Here is a 27,717-nt window from a genome sequence, read left to right on the forward strand (position 1 = left end):
TTTATCTAATTGAAATCTTAGGATACTTAAAAGTTTAATTTACTTTCCAAATTTTTCACACATTTTAGTGAACAAATCATGGTGTATGTATAAACAATCAGGGTTAAAACATAAAATTTATAATAATTTTATTTATAATAATCCTACTTAAAATTAATATTTTAACAATTATATGTATTATTAATAATTAATAATATAAAATATTATCAATTTTATATATATAGCATGTCACTGAGGAACATTCATTATCCATTGATGATGAGATAATATGAAAAACAAGTTTATCTGTGTGTTTTGGGGGCATTAATTAATTTATTTTGACTTTAATTTATGAGGGCCACCATTACTACTAGCATCCATTTTACATTAATTACAATGCTTTTAAGTTGTCTGCCAACTAACTTGAGTTGCACCTTATCCATTGTATTTTCCTTAGAAAGGTCTTGTGCCAGGGCTATTTTATACTAGGATAATAAATTATTATATTATAATTCAAGAGTTAATTTAGTAATTAGTTATTAAATCAATCATCATAAATTTAAATTTAAGGTAACGTCAACTTATATTTTTGACAAATTTAACTTAATCGTAATCGAGATTAGAGATATCGTTGTAAACACTAAAATCAAACCATGAATTCAAATTCAAATAACCTCGTATAATCACAAATGCTCAAATAAAAATTAAGATCTAAATTCAAAACATCTCGTGGAGTTCGAAATTGAGATAAAAAAATGTTTGTCATCCAATGTGTTTGGAATTTTATTTTTGGGGTCTAATCCTTAAATTAAGTTTTGATTGAGAATAGAGTTGGCATCGTTAATGGAATTAAAGTACCCTTAATAGTAACATAACGATGTCCAGAATTTTGATTTGAAAATATAGTGACTTTATTTGATTATTTTTACACAAATCTACAAAATCATAATATTAAATAACTTTTCTCAAATGTTATTAAACAAATGTTATGTGGGAATATCAAGAGATGTAATATTCATTAAACCTTGTAAGAGAGTGAATAAAATCATCGCAAGGAAAAATGTTTTTTTAGGCAAATCTTTTAGCAGCGGTCTTAACAATATTTTTCAATAATTTTATTAAACCACTTACAAAAGAATAACATTTCTTAATTTTTACTAATAATTTTTAAAAACTATCAAGAAAGATACTACGATTCTCTCAATAGTTTTCAAAAAGTTTATATTAATAAGAGGTCAAGAACTACAAATAAAAGTATTACCTATTTCTCAGTAAAAGTACTATCGCCCAACTAGCTATTAGCGGTTTTTAGTCTTTTTTTTTTTTTTCTCAAAGAAATGTGAAAATCATTAAAAAAAATCTTTTAGTGGGGGAAGGCCTTTTTATCTTGTAAGGAATAAAAATTGATGGAAATGTTATTTTTGTGTTTTGATAGTATTAATTTAATTTTCTTAAGGTTTAAAATTTTCACTCATTAAAATAATGTAATGGTTATTTATTATTAATTAATACTATTTTATTCCATCTAAAAATTATCCTTTTTCTTGTGTCCTCTAATTGAGAAAAAATTGATCCGACGAATTGAAACCCAATTTTTATATTTTGACAATATTAATCTAAATAAATTTTTAAAAGTTCTCATTCATCTAGTAATTGAAAATACATTATTCTCAATAAATTATACTACCTTGCTTGCATCTTGTCTCCCATCTAATAGTAATTGGTTCTTTCAATTTCACACTTCCTAAATTTATGAAAATCAATTAATTAAAGTATCGATTATGATACTTTTCAAAATTTAAAGTCTATCGACCCCAAAATTTATTTTTGATTAGAGATGATGGGATTCATTATTTTTTTAATTATAATTTAATTATAATCGTTTATAATGGAAGAAGTATTTGAGTAAAAAATATAAAGTGACACTAAAAAATATAAATTTACCATCCACGTGGGTAGATTTAGATTATGGATCTGAATCTATGATCGGATCTAATTACAATATAATAAAAAGAAAAGAGATTATGGTGGCTCTTACGGGCGTAGCATAGATGATTCTCATGATAGCAAATCGCACCCAAGAATGCAGATTCGAGTTATGATAATCGCAGTGTGAAAGTATCATTTTCTTATAGAAATAATTTTATATGGACACCATACATTATGTCTCCTACTTTAAAGATTATTATGTATTATAATTAACCTCTCTTACATACATGAGAGAGTGTGTTAAGACTTATCTTTTACGCCCAAAGAGACTATTGTGAATGAAGTAGAACACAATGTCACACTTAAATAACCTTTTTACAAATGACTAAATCTTGACAACTTTTGTAAAAAGAATTTTCCCTTTCTCTCAAGCCTACAACAAACCCTTTCCCATCATTTTCAGGTCGGTCCTAAAAAGGAGAGACAGTGACTGATAAATAAACTATGTAGCGTGGAGGAAGGGGTGGACTGGAGGAGCAGCAGCCCTCTCTCTCTCTCTCTCTCTGTCTCTCCACTTTCTCTCCCTTCACGTGCTCATGATCAACCTATCATGTGACCTCTCTCTGTTCCTGAATCCTGACTACTCTAATCAAGTAATCATCACTCCTCCTCCTCCTCCCTCTCTGCAATTAATTTTCTTTCTCGGGTCTCTGCCGCTTCCCACTCAAGCTCAGCTCAGTCAATACACCCCCATTGACTCTCCATTTTGATCATTCCTTCGCTTCCTGTCTCCAATCAAACCGTCCATTCCAAGCTTCAACAGAGCAAGAAACGGGAAAGAAACCAGGCGCGGGGAGAGAGAGAGAGAGAGAGGTCTATGTAGAATCCAAGCATGGGCTGTTTCCAGTCCAAGACTGCCAACATTCAGTCACCAGACGAAGACGCCCCTCCGCCCGAACCCAAGCCAGATCCAGGTTCAAACCAACTCCAAAAAGATTAGCGAAGGAATAGACGAAACCACTTGCTATTTTGCGCTCATTTGTTTGTATTGCTGTGTTGATTTTGTGTGTGAAGCGAATGGGGAGACGTTGGATCAAGATCAAGTGCCTCCGTTCAAGGAGTTTGGTCTGGCGGAGCTCCGAACGGCCACCAATGGCTTCAGCAGCGACTTGATAGTGTCGGAGAGCGGAGAGAAAGCTCCCAATGTTGTTTACAGAGGCAGGCTTCGCAACAATCGCTTTGTCGCCATTAAACGCTTCTCCAAGCAGTCTTGGCCCGAGCCTCAACAGTTTTTGGTACGCCAATTTTTGAAACCCCCTTTTTTGGCCATGTTGTTACTGGGTTTCTGTTGATGCTTATGGAAGCTGTATTTTCAGGTTGTTAGATTTATGGGCTTTGTTCGATTCTTAATTGTTGGATTCTTTTCGGGTTTGTTGGGTTGATGTGTTACCGATTGATCTTGCATGGAGGTTTAGGAGCAGGCTTTGGACTTTTCCGGTTTCCTGTTGTTTCTTTTACTTGTTTAGGAGCAGGCTTTGGACTTTTCCGGTTTCCTGTTGTTTCTTTTACTTTATGTCATGGGCCATTTCTGTTTTGTTGTACCTTGCTAGAAGTGTTGGTTTTGATATAAATTATGCAGATTGGTTATCTTTCTTTCTCTATTTCGTTCTTTTCTTCTTTTTTTTTTTCTCTTAATGACATCATTTTCAGGCAGAAGCTGCTGGAGTTGGAAAGGTTCGGCATAAGAGATTGGTGAACTTAATTGGTGGTTGTGCCGAGGGAGATGAGCGTCTACTGGTGGCAGAGTACATGCCCCATGATACACTCTCAAAACATCTCTTTCATTGTATGATTTCTTCACTCCTTCCAAGCTTTTACTTTATAAGGCAACTTTAGAAAGGTTGTCCTGTTCTAGTCGAAGGTCTTTGCTGCAAGTTGCATTTTTCTACTTGTATAGATATGGTGATACGAAACTAATAATTAATGCTTTTACAGCCTCCACAACTCCTTTTGAAGCTTATAGCTTGTCTTTCTTCTAATGGATTAAATATTCCCCTAGTGCCCTTTACGCATGCCAAAAAGTTATGAGTTTGGTGTCAAGACCTTTTCCATAAAACAAAACTCTGCATTGGAATTCTGATTTTTATGCTAAATAAGAGGTGAAAAAGTCTAGGCTGAGACAGGTGCTCATAAAGCACTGGAGCACAATATATATACCTGACCCAGTACTGGCCTTAGTGAAAGAAGGTTTCCTAGAAGTTATGAAGATGTTAGTGGATAACATTTCTTATTGCGTGTAGAAGTTGATGCCTTCTAGTTGTATATCTATTCTTTTCATTTTATAATGTGCTGAAACTAACATTGGATACCATATTCATATCATGTTCCTATACTATAGTGAATGAACTTGCCGAAGTAGGTCTCCTATTTGCTGAAATCCCTTATAACTAATGGAAGATGCCAAATTGAGCCTTTTAACCATTTGGATGATTTACAACACCATAAATTGCAACGGATGGTCCTCTTTAAACATGGTTGCAATTAAGCATTATATTTGGGATGCAAAACCATAAATATAGACATCTAGACCTCAGACTGTTCCTGGTTTTCTATCTGTAGAACTGGTACCCAGTACAACACATGTTAGCAAATTGATATTTGGGTAATTAACTGGTCAATTGCGATCTGATCTAATTACTTGGAATAAAAGTGTGACAATTCCTCAGTGCCCTCACTGTGATGTAAACTTATCCAAAAAGACAAAGAAAACCTTTTTTTAATATAGAAAGTTTCACGTGTGAATGATGAGAAGCACGACAAAGGTAGTCCTTGGAGAGACAAATGGTAGAACCCCAAACCTTAAAGAGTCTTGGTGGTGGAATGAAGAGGTACAATTGAAAATTAGAAATAAGAAAATTTGCTATAAGCCTGTATATTAGTGTAACAATGAAGAAAACCTAAAAAATTATAAAGAAGCGAAAAAGACAACAAAAAGAGCTGTTAGTGAAGCAAGGTCAAAAGCATATGAGAACCTATATAAACGACTTGATACAAAAGATGGAGAAATGGATATATATAAATTAGCTAAAGCAAGAGAAAAAAAAACAAGGGATCTAAACCAAGTGAAATGCATAAAAGATGAAAACCAAAATGTATTAGTGAATGAGAAAGCGATTAAGGAGAGATGGAAGGAGTATTTCAAAAAATTATTTAATGATGGTGGGGACACAAGAGTTAGGTTGGGATATCTTAGTAACTCCGAAGGGAACGTGAGCTATACATTTTATCGATGCATAAGTTCAAATGAAATAAGACAAGCATTAAAAAAGATGAAAAATCATAAGGCAATGGGATCAGATAATATGCCAATAGAAGCATGGAAATGCATGGGAGATGAGAACACCTCCTGACTAACGAAATTATTTAACGCGATCCTTAAATAAAAAAAGATGCCAGATGAGTGGAGGAATAGTATTTTGGTCCCTATATACAAGAACAAAACAGATGTTCAAAACTGTGAAAATTATAGAGGAATTAAGTTAATGAGCCATACCATGAAACTCTGGGAGAGAATAATAGAGCAGAGGCTCAAAAAAGAAACAGATGTCTCGGAAAATCAGTTTGGTTTCATGCTTGATAGGTCAACAATGGAAGCTATATACTTACTGAGATGCCTAATGAAAAGGTATTAGGATCATCATAAGGACCAACATATGGTGTTTATAGATCTAGAAAAGGCCTATGATAGGGTCCCTAGAGAAGTATTATGGAGGGTTTTAGAGAAGAAAGGTGTTCGAATAGCCTATATACAAGCCCTTAAGAACATGTATCACGGTGCGAAGACAAGGGTCAAAACATGCGGAGGGGATACTGAACCGTTTAAAATTACAAAGGGACTGCATTAAAGTTCTGCACTAAGTCCATACTTATTTGCTTTAGTAATGGATGAACTCACTAAACACATTCAGACAGAGGTGCCATGGTGTATGTTATTTGCAGATGACATAGTGTTGGTGGATGAAACAAAAGAGGGGAGTGAACACTAAGCTTGAGTTGTGGAGAAACAATTTAGAATTGAAGGGATTTAAATTAAGTAGAAGGAAAACAGAATATATAGAATGTAAATTTAGGAAGAATGCAAGAGTGAAGGATGTTATAATAAAATTGGAAGACCAAATCTTACAAAGAAAAGACTATTTTCGATAGTTGGGATCAGTGATTCGAAAAGATATGGAATGTAAGTGATTTAAATTAAGTAAAAGGAAAACAGAATATATGGAATGTAAATTTAGTAAGAATGCAAGAGTGGATGATGTTATAATAAAATTGGAAGACCAAATCTTACAAAGAAAAGACTATTTTCGATATTTGGGATCAGTGATTCAAAAAGATGGAGAAATTCACGAGGATGTCACGCATAGAATTAAGGCAGGTTGGCTAAAATGGAGAAATGCATTGGGGGTGTTATGTAATGGTAAAATTTCATTAAAATTGAAAGGAAAATTCTATAGGACAGCTATATGACCAGTCTTGTTGTATGGCTCAGAATGTTGGACAGTCAAATACTAGCATAAGCAAAAGATGAGTGTAGCGGAGATGAGAATGCTAAAATGGATGTGCGGCCATATAAGAAAAGATAAAATTAGAAATGAAGTTATTTGTAATAAGGTAGGAGTAGTGCCAATCGAGGAGAAGATGAGAGAGACTAGACTAAGATGGTTTGACCATGTGAGAAGGAGACCAAGAGATGTTCTTGTGAGGAGAGTTGATGAAATGGAACAATTAGTCAAAAAAAGAGGTAGAGGCAAACCCAAGAAGACTTTGGGAGAGATATTAAAGTTTGATATGAAGTGTATGAGCTTAAATGGAAATATGACAAAAGATAGAAATACATGGAAGTCTAGAATTTATGTAGCCGACCCCACATAGTGGGATAAAGGCTGGATATGTTGTTGTTTAATCCAACTGGTTAGCTATTGAGATCAGGGTCATGAGAATTTATCCTGCCTGCAATTTGGCAATTTGGATTTGATTTACTGGTACAGTATCTTTCAAACTGGGGACCATGGACTTGTATCTTTGGTGTTTAGAAGGAGGAGGAGGTGGGGTTGAAGAGATTATGGTCATTGCCGCTGAACTGAAGTCCATCTTTATTTCTAGATTTTGAATAATTGGAGTTGGGATCTGAAAGTGAGTGGTCAAGATTGTTGATTTTCAAAAAGTCATTGATTATCCTGTAAGACTAGCTGTTAAGGAAATTGCATTTTAATATTTTATTATAATTATTTAAGGGCTGTCAAGGAGGCACTTCTCAGTTCCCAGTAAATAAGGCTTTGGTTCCTTAGCTCACTGTAGTTGTCCAGATTATTGCTACGAGTTATTATGCATTTATATGCCACAGATCTGAAACTAGACTGGTCTTCATGATTGGAGTTCCATTTATTTGTTTATGCATGAAGTTTAGCTGCAACTTGAAAGTATATGGCTCTTTGGCAAGTTGAAAAGTTTTGAAATACTGAAGTGTGACATCTGGAAAAATAAATATTTTTAGCTCCTAGTAATTTGAACTGTTAGAAAGGCAATTAAACTTGCAAATGTCAGCCTTAGAATATTAAATTTTTCTACTTTTGTTCTAGTTTGCCCTCACTGTTATAAAACATACTTTAGGTTCCTCTGCACCCCCCTCCCAAAAAAAAAAAACAAGTCCTCTTCCATGCCCTGTGGTTTATTAGTGCCACTTCAGTTATTTGAAATTTAGTTCCTGTTAAACTCTCTTTCTCTCTCTTGTTAATCACTTTACCTATTCTTTTTGATAGAGAGAGTATGATAAATGAATGGAATTAATGAGAAAATATAAACACATGTTCATATTCAATACAGATTAATGAAGTTGTTGCGGATGAAGTACATCCTTGCTTTGATATTATTGTGACTTATCAAAAAAGGAAAAAAAATGTTACTTCCTGTCACAACCCTGTTGTGACTATTGGAGCCTTATCACAATTCCGAGGGAATTGTTAGAGAAATCCAGAACTCCACTTGATATGGAGTCGTCAAAGAGAGGAAGAACAGCAAGGAATTTGAGAGAGGAGAGAGAAGAGAGTGAGATAGACGAGAGTAGCAGAGAAAGAGAGGGACTAGCTGGAGAATAAAATCTTCTTAATTGTTTGCATACCCTTTTATATTGCACTGAAGGTATCTTTATAGGGCTGTTGGAGGATATATTCCCCTAACAGATGGGGCCCTCTCCCTTAACCGCATAACAACTTTGATTCTAACCACTTACTGGACCACCTAGCGCGTAAGGCTACAGCCGAAATGAACATACAATTAAAGAGTTTAATTAGCAAAAATTTAAAGAACGACCCTTAGTAGACTGCCTTCTTGACAATGCTCCCCTCTTGAATGCTTCCTTGTCTTTAAGGAAGATTGAGTAGGCTAACCGTGTGGGGAAACTTCTTGAGCAGTTCCGGGAGGTATTCCCATGTGTTGCCATCCGTAGTGTTTCCTTGCCATTTAACCAAAACTTAGATTAAGGGCACCCCTCCTTGCTGGATCACTCGTCTCTCGAGTATGGCCTCCGACTCCACAGCTTGTTCACTTCCCTTAGGTAGAGATGGCAGCGTGGCACTTGCTGGCTGCCCCCCAATCAGCTTCTTCAGTAGTGAAACATGAAACACAAGGTGGATGTGAGTGTCGGCCAGCAATTGCAATCGCTAGGCCACTCTTCCCACCTTGTTAGTTATAGGAAACGACCTGAAGTACATGGGGCTAAGCTTGGTAGCCTTCCCCTGTGTCAGTGACCTCAGATGTGGCTGTTTCAGCCTTAGATGCACCTCTTCTCCAACCTCAATTTCCCTTTATGTCCTCTTCTTGTCCGCATACTGCTTCATGTGGTGCTGGGCAGAGGCTAGCTCTTGTTTCATTTGCTGATTTACTTCCCTTTTTTTTTGTAAGTACTCTTCTACCGTGGCTGCCTTTGATCCGCCTCCTACTATTGGTAGTACGGGTGGCTTGTATTTGAATAGAGCTTCGAAGGGGGTTACTCTAATAGCTGAATTTAGGGTGGTGTTATACCACCACTGCGCCAATGATAACCACCTATGCCATTCTTTGGGACGCATTAGGCATATACACCTTAGATAGGTTTCAAGACATTGATTCACCCTCTTGGTTTGACCATCCGTTTGAGGGTGGTATGTCGTGGATAACTTTAGGTTCGTGCCCTACGATTTCATCAACTCTTGCCATAACAGGCTGGTAAAAATGCTATCCCTATCCGAGATTATATTCTGGGGAATCCCATGCAGCTGGACCACACTATCTAGGAATACCCTCGCAACCTCTTGAGCCGTGTAAGGATGGGACAAACCAATGAAGTGGGCGAATATGGTAAACCGATCCACCACCACCAAAACACTGTCCTTACCCTCCGATCTAGGTAATTCGTCCACGAAATCCATCGACATGCTCGACTAGGCTTGCTCTGGGATAGGTAGGGGTTGCAATAGTCCTGGGTAGGGTACTAGCTTTGTTTTACACCTTTTGCATACATCACAACCTCGCACAAACTCCTTGACCTCTGCCTTCATCCTTGGCCAGTAGAATATTCCCTTAACTCTCACATAGGTATTCTGTTCACTCGAATGGCCCCCTGAGGGCGACTCATGCAAGGCCTGCATGATCTTTCTTTATAGCTCAGCCCTGTCCCCGATCACTATACGACCTTGGTACCTCAACATTCCTTCCTTCAGAGTATATCCCTCCACCTCTCTTTGCCTCACAGTCAGTTTCTCCAACAAGGCCGTAATTCTTTGGTCTCCCACATAACTGCTAATCATTTCCTCGTACCACTGTGGAGTCACCACTGTGATTGCTGCAAGGCTTCCCTCTTCATGGCATTGGGAAAAGGCATCCGCTGTTATGTTTTCTTTTCCTTTTCTATATTGTATCGTGTAATCTAACCCCATGAGCTTGGCCATTCCCTTGTGCTGCAGCTGAGTTTGACGCTTTTGCTGCAATAAGTACTTCAGATTTTCGTGGTCTGTTTTGATGATAAAACGCCCCCCCTTCCAAGTAATACCTCCATCTATCCACTGCCATTAGGACTACTAAGAATTCCTTCTCATAGATGCTTAACCCAGAATGTCTAGGGCCTAGCACTTGGCTTAGGAAAGCGATGGCCCTTCCTTCCTGTGCCAGCACAACCCCAATACCAGTGCCACACGCATTAGTTTCCAAGGTAAAGGGCTTATCAAAATCTGATAGCTTCAATTCAGGCACCCGACTCATGGCCCCCTTCACTTCTTCAAATGCCTTTTCTGTCTTGGGGCCTCAATTAAATTCTCCCTTTTTCAACAACTCGGTTAAAGGACGACTGATAACTCTATAGTTCTTAACAAACTGCTGATAGTAGCCTGTTAGGCCAAGAAATCCCCTTAGGGCCCTCACTGTTGTTGGTCTTGGCCAGGACACCATAGTCTCGATTTTCTTTGGGTTAGTGCTCAGCTTTCCCTTAGAGATTATGACGCAGCGTGTAATGCGTGTGTGAAGAAAACACACCAAAATAAAACCTAAGGGCAACTCATGCAAGGCCTGCATGATCTTTCTATTTAGCTCAGCCCTGTCCCCGATCACTATACGGCCTTGGTACCTCAACATTCGTTTCTTCAGAGTGTATCCCTCCACCTCTCCTTGCCTCATAGTCAGTTTCCCCAGCAAGGCCGTAATTCTTTGGTCTCCCACATAATTGCTAGTCACCACTATGATTGCTGCAAGGCTTCCCTCTTCATGGCATCGGGAAAAGGCATCCGCTGCTATGTTTTCTTTTCCTTTTCTATATTGTATCGTGTAATCTAACCCCATGAGCTTGGCCATTCCCTTGTGCTGCAGCTGCGTTTGAAGCTTTTGCTACAATAAGTACTTCAGACTTTCGTGGTTCCGTTTTGATGATAAAACGCCTCCCTTCCAAGTAATGCCTTCATCTATCCACTGCCATTAGGATTGCCAAGAATTCATTCTCATAGATGCTTAACCTAGAATGTCTAGGGCCTAGCACTTGGCTTAGGAAAGCGATGGCCCTTCCTTCCTATGCCAGCACAACCCCAATACCAGTGCCACACGCATTAGTTTCCAAGGTAAAGGGCTTATCAAAATCTGACAGCTTCAATTCAGGCACTCGACTCATGGCCCCCTTCACTTCTTCAAATGCCTTTTTTGCCTTGGGGCCCCAACTAAATTCTCCCTTTTTCAGCAACTCGGTTAAAGGACGACTGATAACTCCATAGTTCTTAACAAACTGCCGATAGTAGCCTGGTAGCCCAAGAAATCCCCTTAGGGGCCTTTCTGTTGTTGGTCTTGGCCAGGACACCATAGCCTCGATTTTCTTTGGGTCAGTGCTCACCTTTCCCTTAGAGATTATGTGCCCCAAATACTCTACCTGCCCCTGACCAAACTCACATTTGGATTTCTTAATGAATAATTGGTGGGATTGGAGGATGTTTAGGGTGGTTTGCAAGTGCAACAGTGTTGTTCGAAGGTGGAGCTATAGATAAGGATATCATCGAAGAAAACTAAAATGAATTTCCGTAAGTAGGGCTCAAAGATTCGGTTCATGAGTGATTGAAATGTAGATGGGGCGTTGGTAAGCCCAAATGGCATTACTAGAAATTCGAAGTGTTCATGGTGGGTTTTGAATGCAGCCTTAGGAGTATCCTCGGGTTTCATCCTAATTTGATGATAACCCGAGCGCAAATCAAGTTTGGAAAAGAATTGGGCATTGTGGAGTTCATCTAAAAGATCTTCCACCAAGGGTATGGGAAATTTATCTTTGATTGTGATGGAATTCAAGTGGCGGTAGTTTACTCAAAACCGCTACGTTCCATCCTTCTTTTTCACCAACAAAACAGGGGAAGCAAAAGGGCTTTGGCTTGGCTTGATAATGGATTGTTGGAGCATGTCCCTAACCATCCTCTCAATCTCATTCTTTTGGATAGGTGGGTATCGATAGGCTCTAATGTTAATTGGTTCTGTATTTGGTTTGAGGTTAATCGAGTGGTTAAACAGCTGGTTAGGGGGTAGAGATCTTGGTTCTAGAAAGAGGTCCTCATATTTCACCAATAATTCATCAAGTAATGCCAAATGTGTTACCTGATCAGGAGGCTCTCCCTGGTTGCTGACTGTCAGGTAAGTCTACCCCAGCTCCCCTTGTTCCTCGAGTGCGTCCTCCTTGGCCACTATTGAAAAGAGCTATGCCCATTGAACCCATTTCCCTTTCATGACTCTCCTCAAACCTTTTCCACATCCCAGCTTTTCTTCCGTCCGTGATGGTCATTCGTTTGCCCTCCTTCTCGAAGGACACTTCCATGCGGTTAAAATCAAAACTAATAGGGCTTACTCCTTTCATCCAATCCTCCCCCAAAACCATATCGCAACCTCCCAATTGTAGCAGCCTTAAATCGGTTACAAATTTCTCCCCTTGCATCTCCCATGAGAACCCATTGCAGGCCAAAGTGCTCAACACCTTCTGGCCATTGGCCACTGTTGCACTCAAGGGAGGCGTCCCCATCAATTGACATTTCAGCCTTCTAGCAGTGTTCTCATCGATAAAATTGTGGGTACTCTCACTATCAATCAGGATCATCAGGTTGCTGCCCTTTGCCTGTCCTCCTACCTTAATAATTTTATTATTGGCCACTCCCTTCAAGGCATGAATGGATATTTCTCCATTGTCTTCTATACCCTCGTCGCCCCCTTCTTCTTCTTCCTCAATCTCCTGGTAGACCTTCATTCCCTTCTAGCAACAGGATTTGCCTCTTGCAAGGCTGGCCAGGGTGGTACTTGTCTCCACACCTGAAGCATAATCCCGCTAACCGTCTTTGCTCCCTCAATTGATCTCTCTAGGATGCTATACCTTCATTCCCTGCTGGTACCCTTGCCTACTTCCTGGTTAAAATACCTCCCTACTCCATTTTGGGTCCCTGCCACCATCCCCTTTGTCTGCTGCCTTTGCTTCTTCAACAAGGTTTCTACTACTAATTCCTGTAACTGGGCATCTTCCGATGCTTGGGCTACAGTTTGGGGTCTAAATACCTTTACCATTGGTCTTAATTCATCATTGAAGCCACTCAAGTAACTTGACACAAAGTAGGCTTCGGTTAGATAGGGGTTGTGTTGAATCATGTAATACCTCAGCTCCTCAAAACGTTTCAGATACATCTCCACACTTCCCGATTGTTTGAGCTTGTTGAACTCTTCCACAATGTCAGCCATGCTTCTTTCTCCAAACCTCCCACATAGAGCCTCTGTGAACTCCCCCCACGTCTGGTTTCTCCTTAGCCTTATCACTCCTTGATACCAGGCATCAGCCTCCTCATTGAAGTAGGCGGTTGCCAGGGGCATCTTCTGTTGCTCTAGGATGTTGTGCCATTCGAACAGCCTTTCACATTTTCTTACCCACCACCGTGGGTTAATCCCTTCGAACACTGGAATCTCCATCCTAGGGAGAGGAAACCCTTGAGGTAGATGGTTCATCGGGCCCCCGGGTCCCTTTCCCAGTATTCCTTCTTCTCTGCCACATTGGTTAATTTCCTCCTCCTATATTTTTAGCTCTCGACCAGCCCTGTCCCTCTGAAGGTTGGGGTCTATCCCTTCCCTCGATGGAAAATCAGGTGCTAGCCTTATTGGTTGTTGTCGGCCTAACATGGCCATGAATTGTTGCATTTGTGCACCCAGTTCCTCCCGTACTTGCGTAATGGACCCTTCCAACCTCTTTTTCATTCCATCCATGGCGTTCTCCACCCGGTGATCCAGCGCAAGGATTGCCTCCTAATTCCGAGTCGTACCCAGCTCCATCTTATTTTAACATTCCGCTACCACCACCCCAGTTTGTTGCAACTAGGCTTCGAAGTTCTTCATACGCGTTCCCTCTTCCATAAGTTATCCTTTCCACGCACTGGCCATGACAGTGCTCTAATACCAATATGTCACAACCCTGTTGTGACTACTGGAGCCTTATCACAATTTCGAGGGAATTGTTAGAGAAATCCAGAACTCCACTTGATATGGAGTTGTCAGAGAGAGGAAGAACAACAAGGAATTTGAGAGAGGAGAGAGAGAAGAGAGTGAGATAGACGAGAGTAGCAGAGAAAGAGAGGGACCAGCTGGAGAATAGAATCTTCTTAATTGTTTGCATACCCTTTACATTGCACTAAAGGTATCTTTATAGGGCTGTTGGAGGATATATTCCCCTAATAGATGGGGCCCTCTCCCTTAACCGCATAACAACTTTGATTCTAACCACTTACTGGACCACCTAGCGCGTAAGGCTACAGCCGAAATGAACATACAATTAAAGAGCTTAATTAGCAAAAATTTAAAGAACGACCCTTAGTAGACTGCCTTTGTGACACTTCCATTTATAGTCAACATGGGGAACCTGATGATTCTATCTGCAGATTCAATTTCTGTTTTTTACTGGACTCGGGTTGTTGCAGGAGTTATTGCTTTGATGTTTTGCTTTCTGTCTTTGAATGATGTCTCTAAGTTTTAATTGTTTACTGTAGGGGATAAACAACCTTTGCCATGGGAGATGCGTGTTAGAGTTACACACCACATTTCACAAGCTCTTGATCATTGCAGTGCTGAAAATAGGAAAATCTATCATGATTTGAATGCTTACAGAGTTCTTTTTGATGAGGTACAAATTGGAACAAGACTATTTCCATAAAAGAATTAGTCTTATTCGGGGTACAATAGTCACTTTTTATTTTAACTTTTGGATGTATGAATGCATGAGCTCTCGATGTTTTGTTAGTGTTTGGCATTATGGAATCCACACCTTAGAAAGGGAGTTCTAATTGGGGTAATGTTGCTGCAGAGTTTGTACTACAACATGCTTCAATTCCAAATCCAAGGATGAATTCCATCCTGCCAAACACTATAGGAGTGATTTTGATATTTACTAGATCACATTTTTATATCTAGCTTCCTTGAAATATGTATGTAGCATATATTTATATCTTGTGTGATATTCAAATTCATGCATAGAAAATAAACCTTTCATGTAATAATTTATGTTGTGGATGAACAAAATAAAAATAGACTTGTGTATGTAAAGTGAATAAATAAATAAACACATAATCTAAATCTCTGAAGTTCTGAAATAAATTAAAAAAATATGCATTTGTTCAGTAAATGAGATAAGGATGAAACATTGGAAGGTAAATTGACTACGCATTTCAGGAAACAGATTTGCCCAGACCTTGATAATGCATTCTTAAGAACAAAAATTTAAGATTGCAAGCAGCTTGGTCCAACTGTTGTATACATCACGCCCAAATTTATCTGTTATGGAAGTAACTTGTGGATGAAGAACTATTGCTTTGACAAAATGGCAATTCAGAATGGCTTGTGATTCATATGCTGAGATGAAGCAGTCTGCTGCTTCAGGTTTTAATAAAAGAATATGACATAGGAAAGTTTGGACATGTGAGATGAAGATCAATAAACACATTTGTGAGAAGAGCAAATAGAGTAGAAGTTTAAAAAAAAAGTAGAGAGAGAGAGAGAGAAAAAAATTTGGTGGGAAATTATTAGGCATGAGGTGGGATATATTATTAGGATTATGAAAGATATTATGATGGATCAAGATTGATGGGTGAGATAGAATCCCTGTAGACAAACCCCACCTAATGGGTAGAAGGCTTGGTGTCATTGTTATTGTTGATGCTCTTTCATTGTGATGGAAGATCAAGCAACCTCAGTTATATTTCAAAATAATTGTCGCTCTCTAATTCTTAATGGCACATGGATCCAATAGAATTTAGTGTGGTTCTAAAGCGCACAACAATTCACATAAAAAAAAGAAGTGAACAGCAATGTTATTTCTGTTCAATGGGTCACTGCTATTTGTCTAATGCATTATATAGTTTTCTGAAGACATTGAGAATAGTTGAGAATGACATTAAAATATTACTCTGTAAAACAAAAGAATGTATGTTATTAATTCCATGAATGAGGTGTACAAGGATTATATACTTGTATTCTACACTAATGAAAGGAAAGAATATACTTTGAAGATAGAAAAGACATCTAAGAATATGCACCAAATATATAGTTGCCTAATCTAAAAATCATAATTCTCTTAACACTCTCCCTCAAATTGGAGCACAAATGTCGAACATGTCCAGTTTGATACATATGTTGTGATGTTCTCCCCCAATCTGGATTACACAAATGAACCATTTCTTCCCTACTTGCAGTTTAAGTTCATTCTTCCAAAAAAAATGATAACAGTCTGATGGAGTTGTCTCTGACTCCATCAAGACTCTTTATCACAGTCCTTCAAATATAATGAAATGTTTCACCCCTTTCAAAACGTAATAAACTGCTTATATAGTTTGCCCTTTCCTTGTAGAAGCAAATGTCTTCATTTTTTAGTAAAGATCTAGAAGCAATATGTTTCTACCCTGTTTTTGGACAATTATAGTGAAGTTAGGTAGTCTTTGCTGTTCTTTTGTTATTTTGCCAGAATGGTGACCCCCGACTGTCCAGTTTTGGTCTTATGAAAAATAGCCGAGATGGAAAAAGCTATAGCACCAACCTGGCTTATACGCCTCCTGAGTTTTTGCGCACAGGTACATCCACATGTTTACACTTTGTTTCAATCATTGACATATGCTGATTTTCTGTTTATTTGTCAAAGAATGTAATTGTTAAGGGAGTTGGCTTCTCATAATTTCTTTTTAATACTTTGAGTCTGTTGTCTCTGTTGTCTGTTAATTTCTTTTATTGGCTACTACCGCTAGGTTTTTTTTTTTTCTTGGTGTGTATGTGTGTGTTTCTATTATTGGTAGATAATGACTTTTCAAAAAGGTTTGTTTGTGGGGATCTTGTTGTATTTGATAATAAAAGATAATAATCTTTTATTAAATGGTCTGTTAATTTTTAGATTAGGATGATGATCTGTGAATAAGGTGCTGGATTGATTTTCATTGTTCAGTCATAGAGTAGAAACATGAGTATAACTTTGTGGATTTGGATCAATATGATTGTGGAAAACTAAAAAAATCATTAACTCAATTTACTAACTGTTGCGGGAAAATTATTTTGTGGAATACATTGGAAGTTTTTCTTTTTAGTGTGGGTCCCTTTGTTTTCTTTGTTTTTCCGAAGGCATCCTATATTTGCCCTTGGTGCAACAAGAGCATTGCGGCCTTGGTGTAGCAGATCCAAAATACATAAACAAACTCTTTGCATGCAGGTAAGGCTGCTTATGTTGAACCTCATTGACTGTGCAATGATAGGACCCTTGTACACCAGGTTTTGAGACATGCTAATGTTCATCTATGAATAAGACAAGATCAGTATTCATAGATTATTGTATTCCATTGGAGGGCTTCATTTTTAATGGCAGATGCATTTCTTTAGTTGAATGAGGAAGTGGAACTTCTTTATGTTAGCAACTTTTGAGTTTGTTATGAGTATCCTAGGAGTCTAGGGCATTGATCTGGATGGTGGTGTCTGTCAAAAGATTGAATGCAATATAATGAACATTGCTGGTATTTTTTTTTTCTTTTTGTGCCAAAGTTTTCCTGTGAAAGCTTATTAATACTGTAATATCCTGAAATTTTATTTTTGGATTTTTTTAATTTTTCTTTACTTGTTTGTATGCTATTGTTTGGTTAATTACACATTTGGAATGATTATTTGGCTGAATAGTTATTCACCCTGAATTATTAACAATTTTTTTATCTTTTATATGAAACCTTAAATATTCCCTAATCTAGTTCAGTAATGCATTTGGCCACATTATAAGGCTAAAAAATTATTATTTGTTAGAAATTGTTAACAGGTATTTATTTATTTTGGGGTATTATAAGGGTATGCTGGTGATGCCTTCATGTCTTGTTTTTCAAAATAAATTCACTCTTAAGGCAATTCTAATTTGTTGTACATCATTTTTCTATTTTGTATGAAGTTTACATGCTATCATAGTGTATGGATACATGTTAACTTTTTGAAGTTTTTGAAATATTGTTTATTTATATTTTATAAGGTTTGTAGTTTTATGTGATTGCAACAATACAGTAGTAGGCTGCAATTATGTAGAGTTTTATGCAGAGTCTTTATTTTTTTTACCAAAGTAGTGTATAGGAGGTTGTGCTTATCTTTGATGATCATCTCGGTGAAACCAGATAACTGGAAAACCACCTCATGCACCCTTAATGTGCTACTTCCTTGCTACTGTCATGAACCTAAGGTTTAGCTAGGGTTTGATAGGAAATTGGAGGAATTCAAGGGAGTTAGAACCGATAACAGAGAGGATTGGAGGGAGAATTAGAACAGAAAGAGGGAGATAACAAACAAAATTGAGGGGGAAATGCGGACAGAACATAGAAAGAGAGAGAGCAGAGGGAAACGAGAGAGATCAAAGAAGTTGAGAGAGGGAAGAGTAGTAAGATCCAAGAGGGAGAGAATGTAGAGAGAGAAAATCAGAAGTCTCAATTTGATACATTTCACAATGATGCTTTCTATATAGCTCTAGTAGCTTTATATAGCTACTTCTCCTAGGTAAAGTATTTATGTTACAAAAGTAAGAGAACATATAATAAGTAAAATAACAAAATAACTACTGCTAAAGTACTATTATATCTTTGGGGTCATGACAATTCCCCTCTCTTCGAGAGGGTTATTGTCCCCAAGGACTTACAATGACTAGCTACTATTCTTCATCCAATTCCTGCCCTTTGTATCGGATTTCCTCTTCTTCCTTTCTTTCCTTCTCATTCTAAGTCTTTTCTTCTCTTCTCTTACGTTTCTTTGCTTTTCCTACAAAAATAAAATGTAGACTTTGCAGATCACAATAGGCGAACTTGAAGACCGAACAAACTCAATCAGGTTTAGGAGGTATCAAAGTTGCACAACAGATTAGGCTTACTGAACTTGAACAGTGATTGAAGTGGAATAGGCAAATAGTAGTGGCTAGATCTAGGTTATTAAATTGGATAGTAGGTGAATCAGGAAGCTGCAATTGAGTCGATCAAATTTAGGAGGAAGAGTTGCGTAGCGGAAGTAGTTTCAAAAGCGAGCCATGGATGCAAGACTTGAAGAAACATGCGCTAAATTCAAAAGACAACTAGACAAAATTATGATCATGGTGGCCAAAAGATTTCAAATTCAACTTCTAGCTAAGTTACTTTCTAAGGAGTATTTGGATCGATTTTTCAAAGAAAGAGATTAGATTCAGCGACATGTGGAGATCTTGACATTACTTGTCCTTGGAGTTAGCTTTCAGAGAGATAAAGGAAAGCTATAGATTCACAGTAGGACCAACTTGAGCAAGCATTGGAAGCATGCCTAATGCTTCCAGTTGGCTGATAACGGGTGGAGTAAAATTAAATCAGGTTAGAGATGAGAGGTGCAGTGAAGAATTCAATAACCTAAAACAAAAAGGCTTTGTAACAGATTATAAGGGCAGGTTTTGAGGAGTTGAAAGCGCTGATGCTCAATTCTCATCCAACCTTGAATGAGTCTTACTTTGTGTTGAAATTCATTAATGGCCTTAACGATGCGTTGAGGCCTATGGTGAAAATGATGTGTCCTGCCACGGTACAAGCAGTAGTTGAGAAGGCTAGGCTGCAAGAGTTGGTGCTGGAACCATTCACAGAAAGAATGGGCTGCCGCCTAAAAGTTATCTTAGCATCCCACAAGATTGTGACGGTCCACATTTAGCTAAAGGAGTTTTGATGGAACAATCCAGACCAAAACAATCTTACACTGGCTCTAAGGAAGCTGATAGGTGTGGATAAGCAGCCGATGAGGACTTAGACCAAAGGAAAAAGCTGGAGGCTGAGGGCAGGAATGGTTCTGAAAAAGAAGATTCTAAGAGTACTGCTTCTTTTCCTTTTGTTTTGGAAAAAGTTGAGGAGTCACTTGTTAAGATAATTCCAACCAAAGAAAATCTCACTGCAATTTTGAGCATTTTTGATCTTGGACAATATGTCAGTATTGTTGTCATATCACATGGTGTAGACCAAATTCAGAAGAGAAGGTTACTGTCATCTAGTTTGGGAGTTTTGACATTGTGGAAGGGAGCCTGGACATGGTGATTTGCGAAGTTTACATTTTATATTTGCAAGAAAATCAACAACAACGGAATGTAAGAGGAGAGGAAAAGGCTTAGAAGGAGAAGGAAAGAAAGGAAGAAGAGAAGAAGAGGAAATCCGATATAGGAGGTAGGGATTGGATGAAGAATAGTGGCCAGTTATTGTAAGTTCTTGGGGACAAGAACTCTCTCTGGCGGGGGGGGGACTATCATGACCCCAAGGATATAATAGTACTTTAGCAGTAGTTATTTTGTTATTTTAGTTGTTATATTTTCTCTTACTTTTATAACAGAAATACTTACCTAGGAGAAGTAGCTATATAAAGCTATTGGAGCTATAAAGAAAGCATAATTGTGAAATGTATCAAATTGAGACTTTTGATTTTCTCTCTCTACATTCTCTCCCTCTTGGATCTTATTGCTTTTCCCTCCCTCAACTTCTCTAATCTCTCTCGTTTCCCTTTGCTTCTCTCTCTTTCTATGTTTTGTCTGCATTTCCCCCTCAATTTTGTCTGTTATCTCCCTCTTTCTGTTCTAATTCTCCCTCCATTCCTCTTTGTTCTCGGTTCAAACTCTCTTGAATTCCATCAATTTCCTATCAAACCCTAGCTAAACCCTAGGTTCATGACAGCTACGTCTTTAGAAGTTATAAGGAAAGCCATATTTTTGACCAAAGCAGTGTATAGGAGGTTGTGCTTACCTTTGATGATCATCTTGGTGAAATAAGATCACTGGATAACCTCTACTTTCATGCTGGCAAATAAGACCCATGCGCTGAGAGCTTGTTGTTTTCTGCACACTGGCAACTTCTGATGGGTACTTCAAACTTGTCCCAACTAGATTGAATGAATGGTGTTTTTGGCTTCTCAGAAGCACTCAATTGACAGAGTATTGTATAATTTGAACCTTTTTGACTTGTAAAGCTTTTGGCTTTCAGTTGTACAAGTTTCAACTTATTAATTTTCAATTACATGTATTCACTAGGAGTACATCAAAGTTAAAAATCTCTAATATGTATGCTATTACCTTAGGAGTACACTACCAAAAAACTCAATGGTAGCATCTATCTACAATGGTCTGAAGCCATTTGTAATACCCGAGAATGATTTGAAGATATAAATAATATTTAATGAAGGGCATAAATGGAATTTTCGAAAAAATGAGACTATAGGGTACACTAACGTAGCTTTAGGCGACCGAATTAGACTAAAGGAGCACTCCGGACCCTAGATGATTAAGGAAAATGGTATAGTAAGGACGAGTAATACAAGTTATGATTTTAGGAATCAAAAGAAATGGGATCGGGAACAGTTTTCGGTATAGCTGTCGACCGGGTTGAGAAAACCAAATCGACGTAGGAGATGTCCGGAAGGTCAACGGAGCGTGTTAAGGACCAATATTTTATGTATAGAACAACCCTTAAGTGATTTCAGGTTGAAGCGAATGGATTTATGGTCAAATCAACCAGTCGGGCCTAAGTGCAATTTTTTAATTTTGCCCGAGGGAGGTCAAAACGATAGATTTTTGGGAATTTCAAGGGTGAAATGAGAAGTACTAAACTTGTGGGCCTTAGTGATGGTGTTGAAAAGATCAGGGGTATCATGAAAGGGGCCAAACTGAGATTAGATGAAAACATGGGGTCAAAGTGTAATAAATGAAAGTTGCAATGTGAACGCAATGGAATTTCGGCCGCCGCAAATCTGCCGCACATGGAAGTCGATCTCGGCGATGGGACGGCCGGGAAGGAGCTGGGGGAGGTTGTATACGACGTGAGGAAACTTGGTGGCCAAGGATTGGCAATTGATTGGCCGGATTTTGGCCAGAAATCGCCTATAAAAGGGCAAGGGTTCGGCTGATTCTTTACACACAAATTGCTCACGTTTTGGTGAGAATCAAAGGCAAGGGATAGAGGGCTTTTGGTCTCAAGGCATCAAGGATCATTTTTGGAGCATTTGGGATCGTTTGGTGTGAGTTTGAAACAGTTTTGGAGCTTGGCCGGAATCGGGTGGCGGTCCGCCTACCGCGACCTGTGACTCGACTTTTGAGGCACTTTCCGGTGCCCTTTCGGCCTGAAACCGGTGGCGTTGTGATCAACTGAAGAAGGGCTTTAAGGGGGTACCATTTTCATGGTCATCAGAGCAACCGTCGGCAGCCGAATCAACGAGGAAGACGGTGGCATGTGATTGCACGCGCCAGCTCTCACTCGCACCCATGCGCTAGGCACGTGAAGGCGCATGACAAGGGCATTTTCGGTAATTTTAATTTCAGAATTTTTCTTTAATTATTTTAGGATTTATTGTGTTGAAATATTTGGGAAAATGGTAGAGGAAATAATTATTTTGGAATTATCGAGGTGAAAATTCGGAGAAAATAGAGGAAATTATAGAAAAATTGAGGAAAATGGATTTTGATGCTTCAAATATGGTGTTTAGGGTGTATCTTGGCTTGAGTTTGAGAATAAATTTAAGTGTTTGTGATTTGGCATGCAAATCGAGGTCGTGCACGAGGATCGGGGCAATCTGAATACGTCGAGGTGAGTTTTCCTACTTGCATAAAACTTGGTTTTTGACTTGTGAGTGTTCTACCTGGAAATTTAGTTTTAAGTTGTGAGTTGTTTACTATCAAACTTGACTTGTTCATGCAAATGGTTTTGTTGCATGCAAATGGTAACCGGTGACGGTAGGTTTTATGAGGGAGGTTCGTCCCTAAACATTTTGTACTCGTGCATTGCATTTTATAAAACTGTTGTTTATATGATGCTTTGAATTGTGAAATGTGGCATTGTCTTGAGTTTTCTGTGTACGTATGGAATGTTAGCCTAAAATGTTGTCTGGATAATGTAGCCATAATTCTCCAAGGGCGTGACGGAATAATAGGGGTATCTGGTGCTGGTGTGCATGTCAGGATAGCTGCCTTAGTTTCTGTGCCAGACCTTTTGATCAGGAAAGTTGCACTAGGACGACTAGGTGGTCCATATTGTGTTGTTCATGTGGGATGTCAGCCTAGAATGTTGTCTGGATAGTGTAGCCTTAATTTTTCAAGGGCGTGACGGAATAATAGGGGTATCTGATGCTGGTGTGCATGTCAGGATAGCCGCCTTGGTTTCCTTGCCAAGCCGTTTGGTCAGGGAAGTTGCACGAGGATGACTAGGTGGTCCATATGAAATTTTGGAGTTGGGATTGTATGGTGGTTTCCGGATGCTTAGAATGGAAGCGTAATCTGGAGAGATGCGTTGGCTTGCCCCTCTTAAGCTAGAATCGCGTCGTGTCATCGAGTCGGTATGGTGGCATAGCTTTTAGAGAGATTGCTCTTTTCCTGTGGTAGGGTTAAGCGCTTGGGATTCTCTTAGGCTAGGGCTTACCAGGTGTATTGGTTTATTTCATATCTTGCATTCATTCATGAAAAATGTGTTTTAAACGCTCACTTAGATGATTCATCATTTAATTTGGACTATATCTCTGGAATATTTAATTGTTCCAGGTGAAGGCAGCGGTGTGAAGGGAAAATGAATTGTCGAGGAGTGACGACAATTAGTGGATAGTTTACTTTATGTCGTTTTCAATTATGTTGTTACTTTTGATGACGTCATGTAAACGTGGTTTGACTTTATAATATGAATAAAGTGGTTTCGGTTATGATCTGTTAAGGTTTCAATCTAGCTTCCGTATTTGAGTTGGTGAACCTGTCTTAGTTTATTGATGGTTCATAGTTGATATACTGAGAAGGTGTAACGGGATCTTCGGGGAACGGTTTATGTTGAGTTTCCGTTTTTGTGATGGGTTTTTATTTGGAAAAAAAATATCCCCGAAATCTTACGTTATGTATCGCTCCAGAGAAGTGGGGTGTTACACTATTAATGAACCTAATAATAAAGCCCAGTCGTTATAGTTATTGCATGACTCAATAGTAGGATGCATGCACCTTCTTGAGAATGGAACTAAAAATTATTGTTTTGAGAAAAAAATTGAAAACCTGTCCGATTGGCAACAAAAAACTGGTTGAAAGAAAAACACGGCCATTGAGCTGTTGAACAGGCTGGATGAACTGCTCCAGGTCAACCATGCCAGTTTTTTTTTTTTTTCTTTTCTATTGTTTTGAAAGTTAGAAAATAAAATAACAATTTGAGATGTTTGAAAGCAGTTGATGTTGATTGTTGACTATTTGGATACCACATATAATTTTCTTAATGAGTAGATAATTTTTTTTTTTTTGTAATTTCTAATTTTTTATTTAAATATTTTATCTTGAGTTTTATTTTCATTATAAATCTGTGTTATTGTTGTTATTAACTTTTTTCTAATTGTAGGACAATATAATACATTTTTAAATCTACAAAGTATTATGTGATGGGATTTTATATTTTTAGTTTTATATAGTAGTTTTAAATTTGTGAAAAGTACTAATAAATAATGTTTCGTACTATGTTAACTTGACACAAAAAGAAGGAATAGTGGAGAACCAACTACGGATGTCTCTGTTTTTTATTTCTATTGAAAAATAAATACATAGATAATACAGCTATATCCTTAGTATTACACCTCATTACATAAGGCTCATCAACACTAATAAACAAAACTGGGTGGGGACACAACAATTCAGACACTCCTGTTGGGTTTCTTCTGTTCAACTTGGAGCCATTAGATGGTACTATGCTTCATATTTAGCTTATAATTTCTTCCTAGCTTGTTTAATTGAATTGATGCCTCTTTTTACCTAAATGGAAATGTCACTAACAATTTGAGAAAATATATCCGGTCCATATAATTTGAGTGCTGACTTTTTGCAGGTAGGGTCATCCCAGAGAGTGTGGTCTACAGTTATGGAACAGTTCTGCTGGACCTTCTGAGTGGAAAGCATATCCCTCCAAGTCATGTACTATATGCTCTATTGCATATATGCGATATCAATTACCTGTTCCTTTTAGCTTTTTGGTCAAAATTTATTTCTTGTATTTGTGTTATGGTACTGCCCTAGGGAAATTTATAGCACATAGATTACCCTATAAACTGTAGAACTGACAACCACCACAAGGCTCCTGTAAAAGAGAAGTTTTTGACGACCAACTTTCTTGCATATGATATACTCTAGTTAGAAATTACCAATTTTGCATGCACGAGATGAGATATATTACTATCATCCACTATGAAACAGACCCTTGTAGCTGCACTGTATCACATGAGGAAAAGAACATCTGGTTGTATGCCTTTTAAAAAATTGATTTAGTTCACTATATAAGGAATTTTTGACATTTTAGAGAGAAAAGTTTCTTAGAATGAGATTGGTAAATTTTGGAAATTTAAGTCTAGGTTTTGAGTAGTAGTTTACATCCCAATTATATATAAAAAATAAATCACTGAAATGCATGACTATTGAAGATTCAAGTAAATTTTTTCTACTTCATAGAGAAAATAAGTTATTAAGATGAGCTACATGGGCTTTGGATAAACTTGAACACCATATATGTGTTAGGTAGACTTTGATATATATGGCACCACACACCCAAGAGTCGGGGGGAGGGGGGTGTGAATTGGGTGAATAAAAATTTGGATGATTTCAAAAAGAAAAAATTCAGAATAAAAACAAGATATGATTTTACCCAAAATAGTTTTTCAATGGAAGTGCTATTTCATGCTTGCAAAGAGTAATTGCACAAGAGACAAAGGATTTATAGTGGTTCGACCCTTCCTAGCCTACATCCATTACTCTTGCACCTAGCTAAAGATTTTCAAATCCACTAAATCAAATTCGGACTGAAACCACAGTTAAATACAACTGCTAGCTATCCCGCTAACTTGCTAGCACTTTTCGCTAGGAAACTCCTTACAAAGAAGAATAAAAAATACAAAACTGAACACAAGAATCTCAACACGAGATTTTGTTACAAGAAGGCTAAAATAAATTTACAGAATAAGATCAAGCCTTGAAGAAGAAAGGTTTGAAACAATTAAGCTCAAAAGTAATTTGAAGATTTGATCTCTTACATGAACAAGCCCACTCTTTCAACAGCTGCTTTGATCTTCAAAATGGCTGGTATTTATAGCCTTGAATGCCCCTTGTAGAATTCTAGTCATTGGAGATCAAAATAGCAAATGATCAATCTGTAGGAAACTAGCCATTAGTAATTTCCCGAACAGAAACTGTTGATAGTTTACTTTGAAATTTTTTTCCAGGTTTGAAAAGCAACAGACTATTTAATCCTAAAACATTGATCTAGAAGGTATGCACTAAAATTGGCTGACTTGTTTTAGGAAGTAGTTGACATTTTATCTGAACCAGTTGATGGTCTAGAAAAGGAATTCGATAGTTCTGAAGAACCAGCGACAGACTTAGAAAATGGGTCGACAATTTTTCTACTAGATTCAATGTTTAAATGATTTTTCTTCTAATTTAAAGCTACTTTCTTTGTCTTTTGAAACTTTGATCATATTTTAGAATCCACAAGATTTTATTGACTTGAAAAGACAAGTTCAAAACCATTCTCAAGAATTGTTTAAGATCAAGACCTTGAAGTCCAAAACACTTATTTCAACATGTCCAAAACCTTTAAGTTTAAAACACTTATTTTGATATCATTTAAGCAACATTTATTAAAGTTTTTGTGTTACAATACACATCATCAAAACATCATTAAAATCAAACCAACACTATGGTGGGTGGCTGTATTATCTGTTGTATGTCTGTTAGTGCTAAACTCTCAAATATTGCATTTGACTATTGATCCTCTTTAAAATTCAATGCAAGCATGCCCCTGTTTTGGCCAACTCAATGTCAGATGTCTTCTATTTGGGTGCATTGCCCCCTGGGGGCCTTTAGCTTTGCTTCCCTTTGCTTTACTACATCAGCTTTATGTGGAGGTGCATAGTTTTAATCCCTGCATGCAAATTTGTTCTTATTTTGAATGCAAAGATGTTAAGTTACATGCAACTAATTTGGGGACTTACTGGATAGAAACTGAAGTTCCCTTTTGATGCATTAAATTATGGAGTTGGATTGAGATAATGAAGTTACTCCTTTGGGCAATCTTAGGACCTCTTATGGCACTTGATTTTTAGATGTTTTAGGTTCGTTGTCACCTGATCAAAAAAAGGGAAAACAAAATGTTTAGGTTCTATCATCTGTATGCTGGTGTTCAATATATAGATAGTTGTTTTACCCATCTATCAAATATATAAGTTAACAAATTAACCATTTGCAGATTGTATTAGAGCAAATAGTAGTTCCTTTATTTGAGCATCACGATCTATCTGCTAATTATGAATACTCGCATGTGTTTGCTGCCTCATGAAAAAGGTCCTGACCACATCTGATTGAGTGTAGTCAGGTAGAAAAAATAAAATTGTCTTCTGTCTTATGGCTAAGCATTTGGAAGAGTTGCTGTCAATCATTTGATGACTATTATTGAATGTCTTTCCCTTCTGGTTGTATTGACATATTTTGCAATGGAGAACTCGTTGTCTTTGATTGAGTGAAGTGATGTTGATCATTCTGTCTTGCTGAGTTTGCTTTATGGTCAGATAATATCAATGCTATGTTTTCTAGAATCAGATTGGGCTGGGGGAATTGCTTTGGTACTTAAGAGTACAATTGCAGAGCATATGTTCTGGACTCTCTTAAAGTAAAAGTTTGGTACCCATAACCTTGGAACTTGGATGAGTATCAAAATGTATAATATGAAAACTATTGCTGTGAATGGCGAGTGCAAG

General features: G+C 37.7%; 1 protein-coding gene across 2 annotated transcripts in view; it reads left to right on the forward strand.

Moving 5' to 3' along the window:
- The first annotated feature begins 2,448 nt into the window (after positions 1-2,448).
- The window catches only part of LOC127786461 (serine/threonine-protein kinase BSK2), a 33,945-nt gene continuing 8,676 nt past the window's right edge, over positions 2,449-27,717 (forward strand). The window contains exons 1-6 of one of the 2 annotated variants that reach the window (XM_052313873.1): positions 2,449-2,882; positions 2,983-3,203; positions 3,619-3,754; positions 14,472-14,605; positions 16,406-16,544; positions 24,801-24,886. In XM_052313873.1, coding sequence (XP_052169833.1) covers positions 2,801-2,882; positions 2,983-3,203; positions 3,619-3,754; positions 14,472-14,605; positions 16,406-16,544; positions 24,801-24,886 — 798 coding nt within the window. In that variant the 5' untranslated portion in view covers positions 2,449-2,800. The remainder of the gene's footprint in view (positions 2,883-2,982; positions 3,204-3,618; positions 3,755-14,471; positions 14,606-16,405; positions 16,545-24,800; positions 24,887-27,717) is intronic. The other variant, XM_052313874.1, reaches the window with a different exon arrangement.

This window comes from Diospyros lotus, chromosome 12 (assembly GCF_014633365.1).
Source record: "Diospyros lotus cultivar Yz01 chromosome 12, ASM1463336v1, whole genome shotgun sequence".
NCBI lineage: Eukaryota > Viridiplantae > Streptophyta > Magnoliopsida > Ericales > Ebenaceae > Diospyros > Diospyros lotus.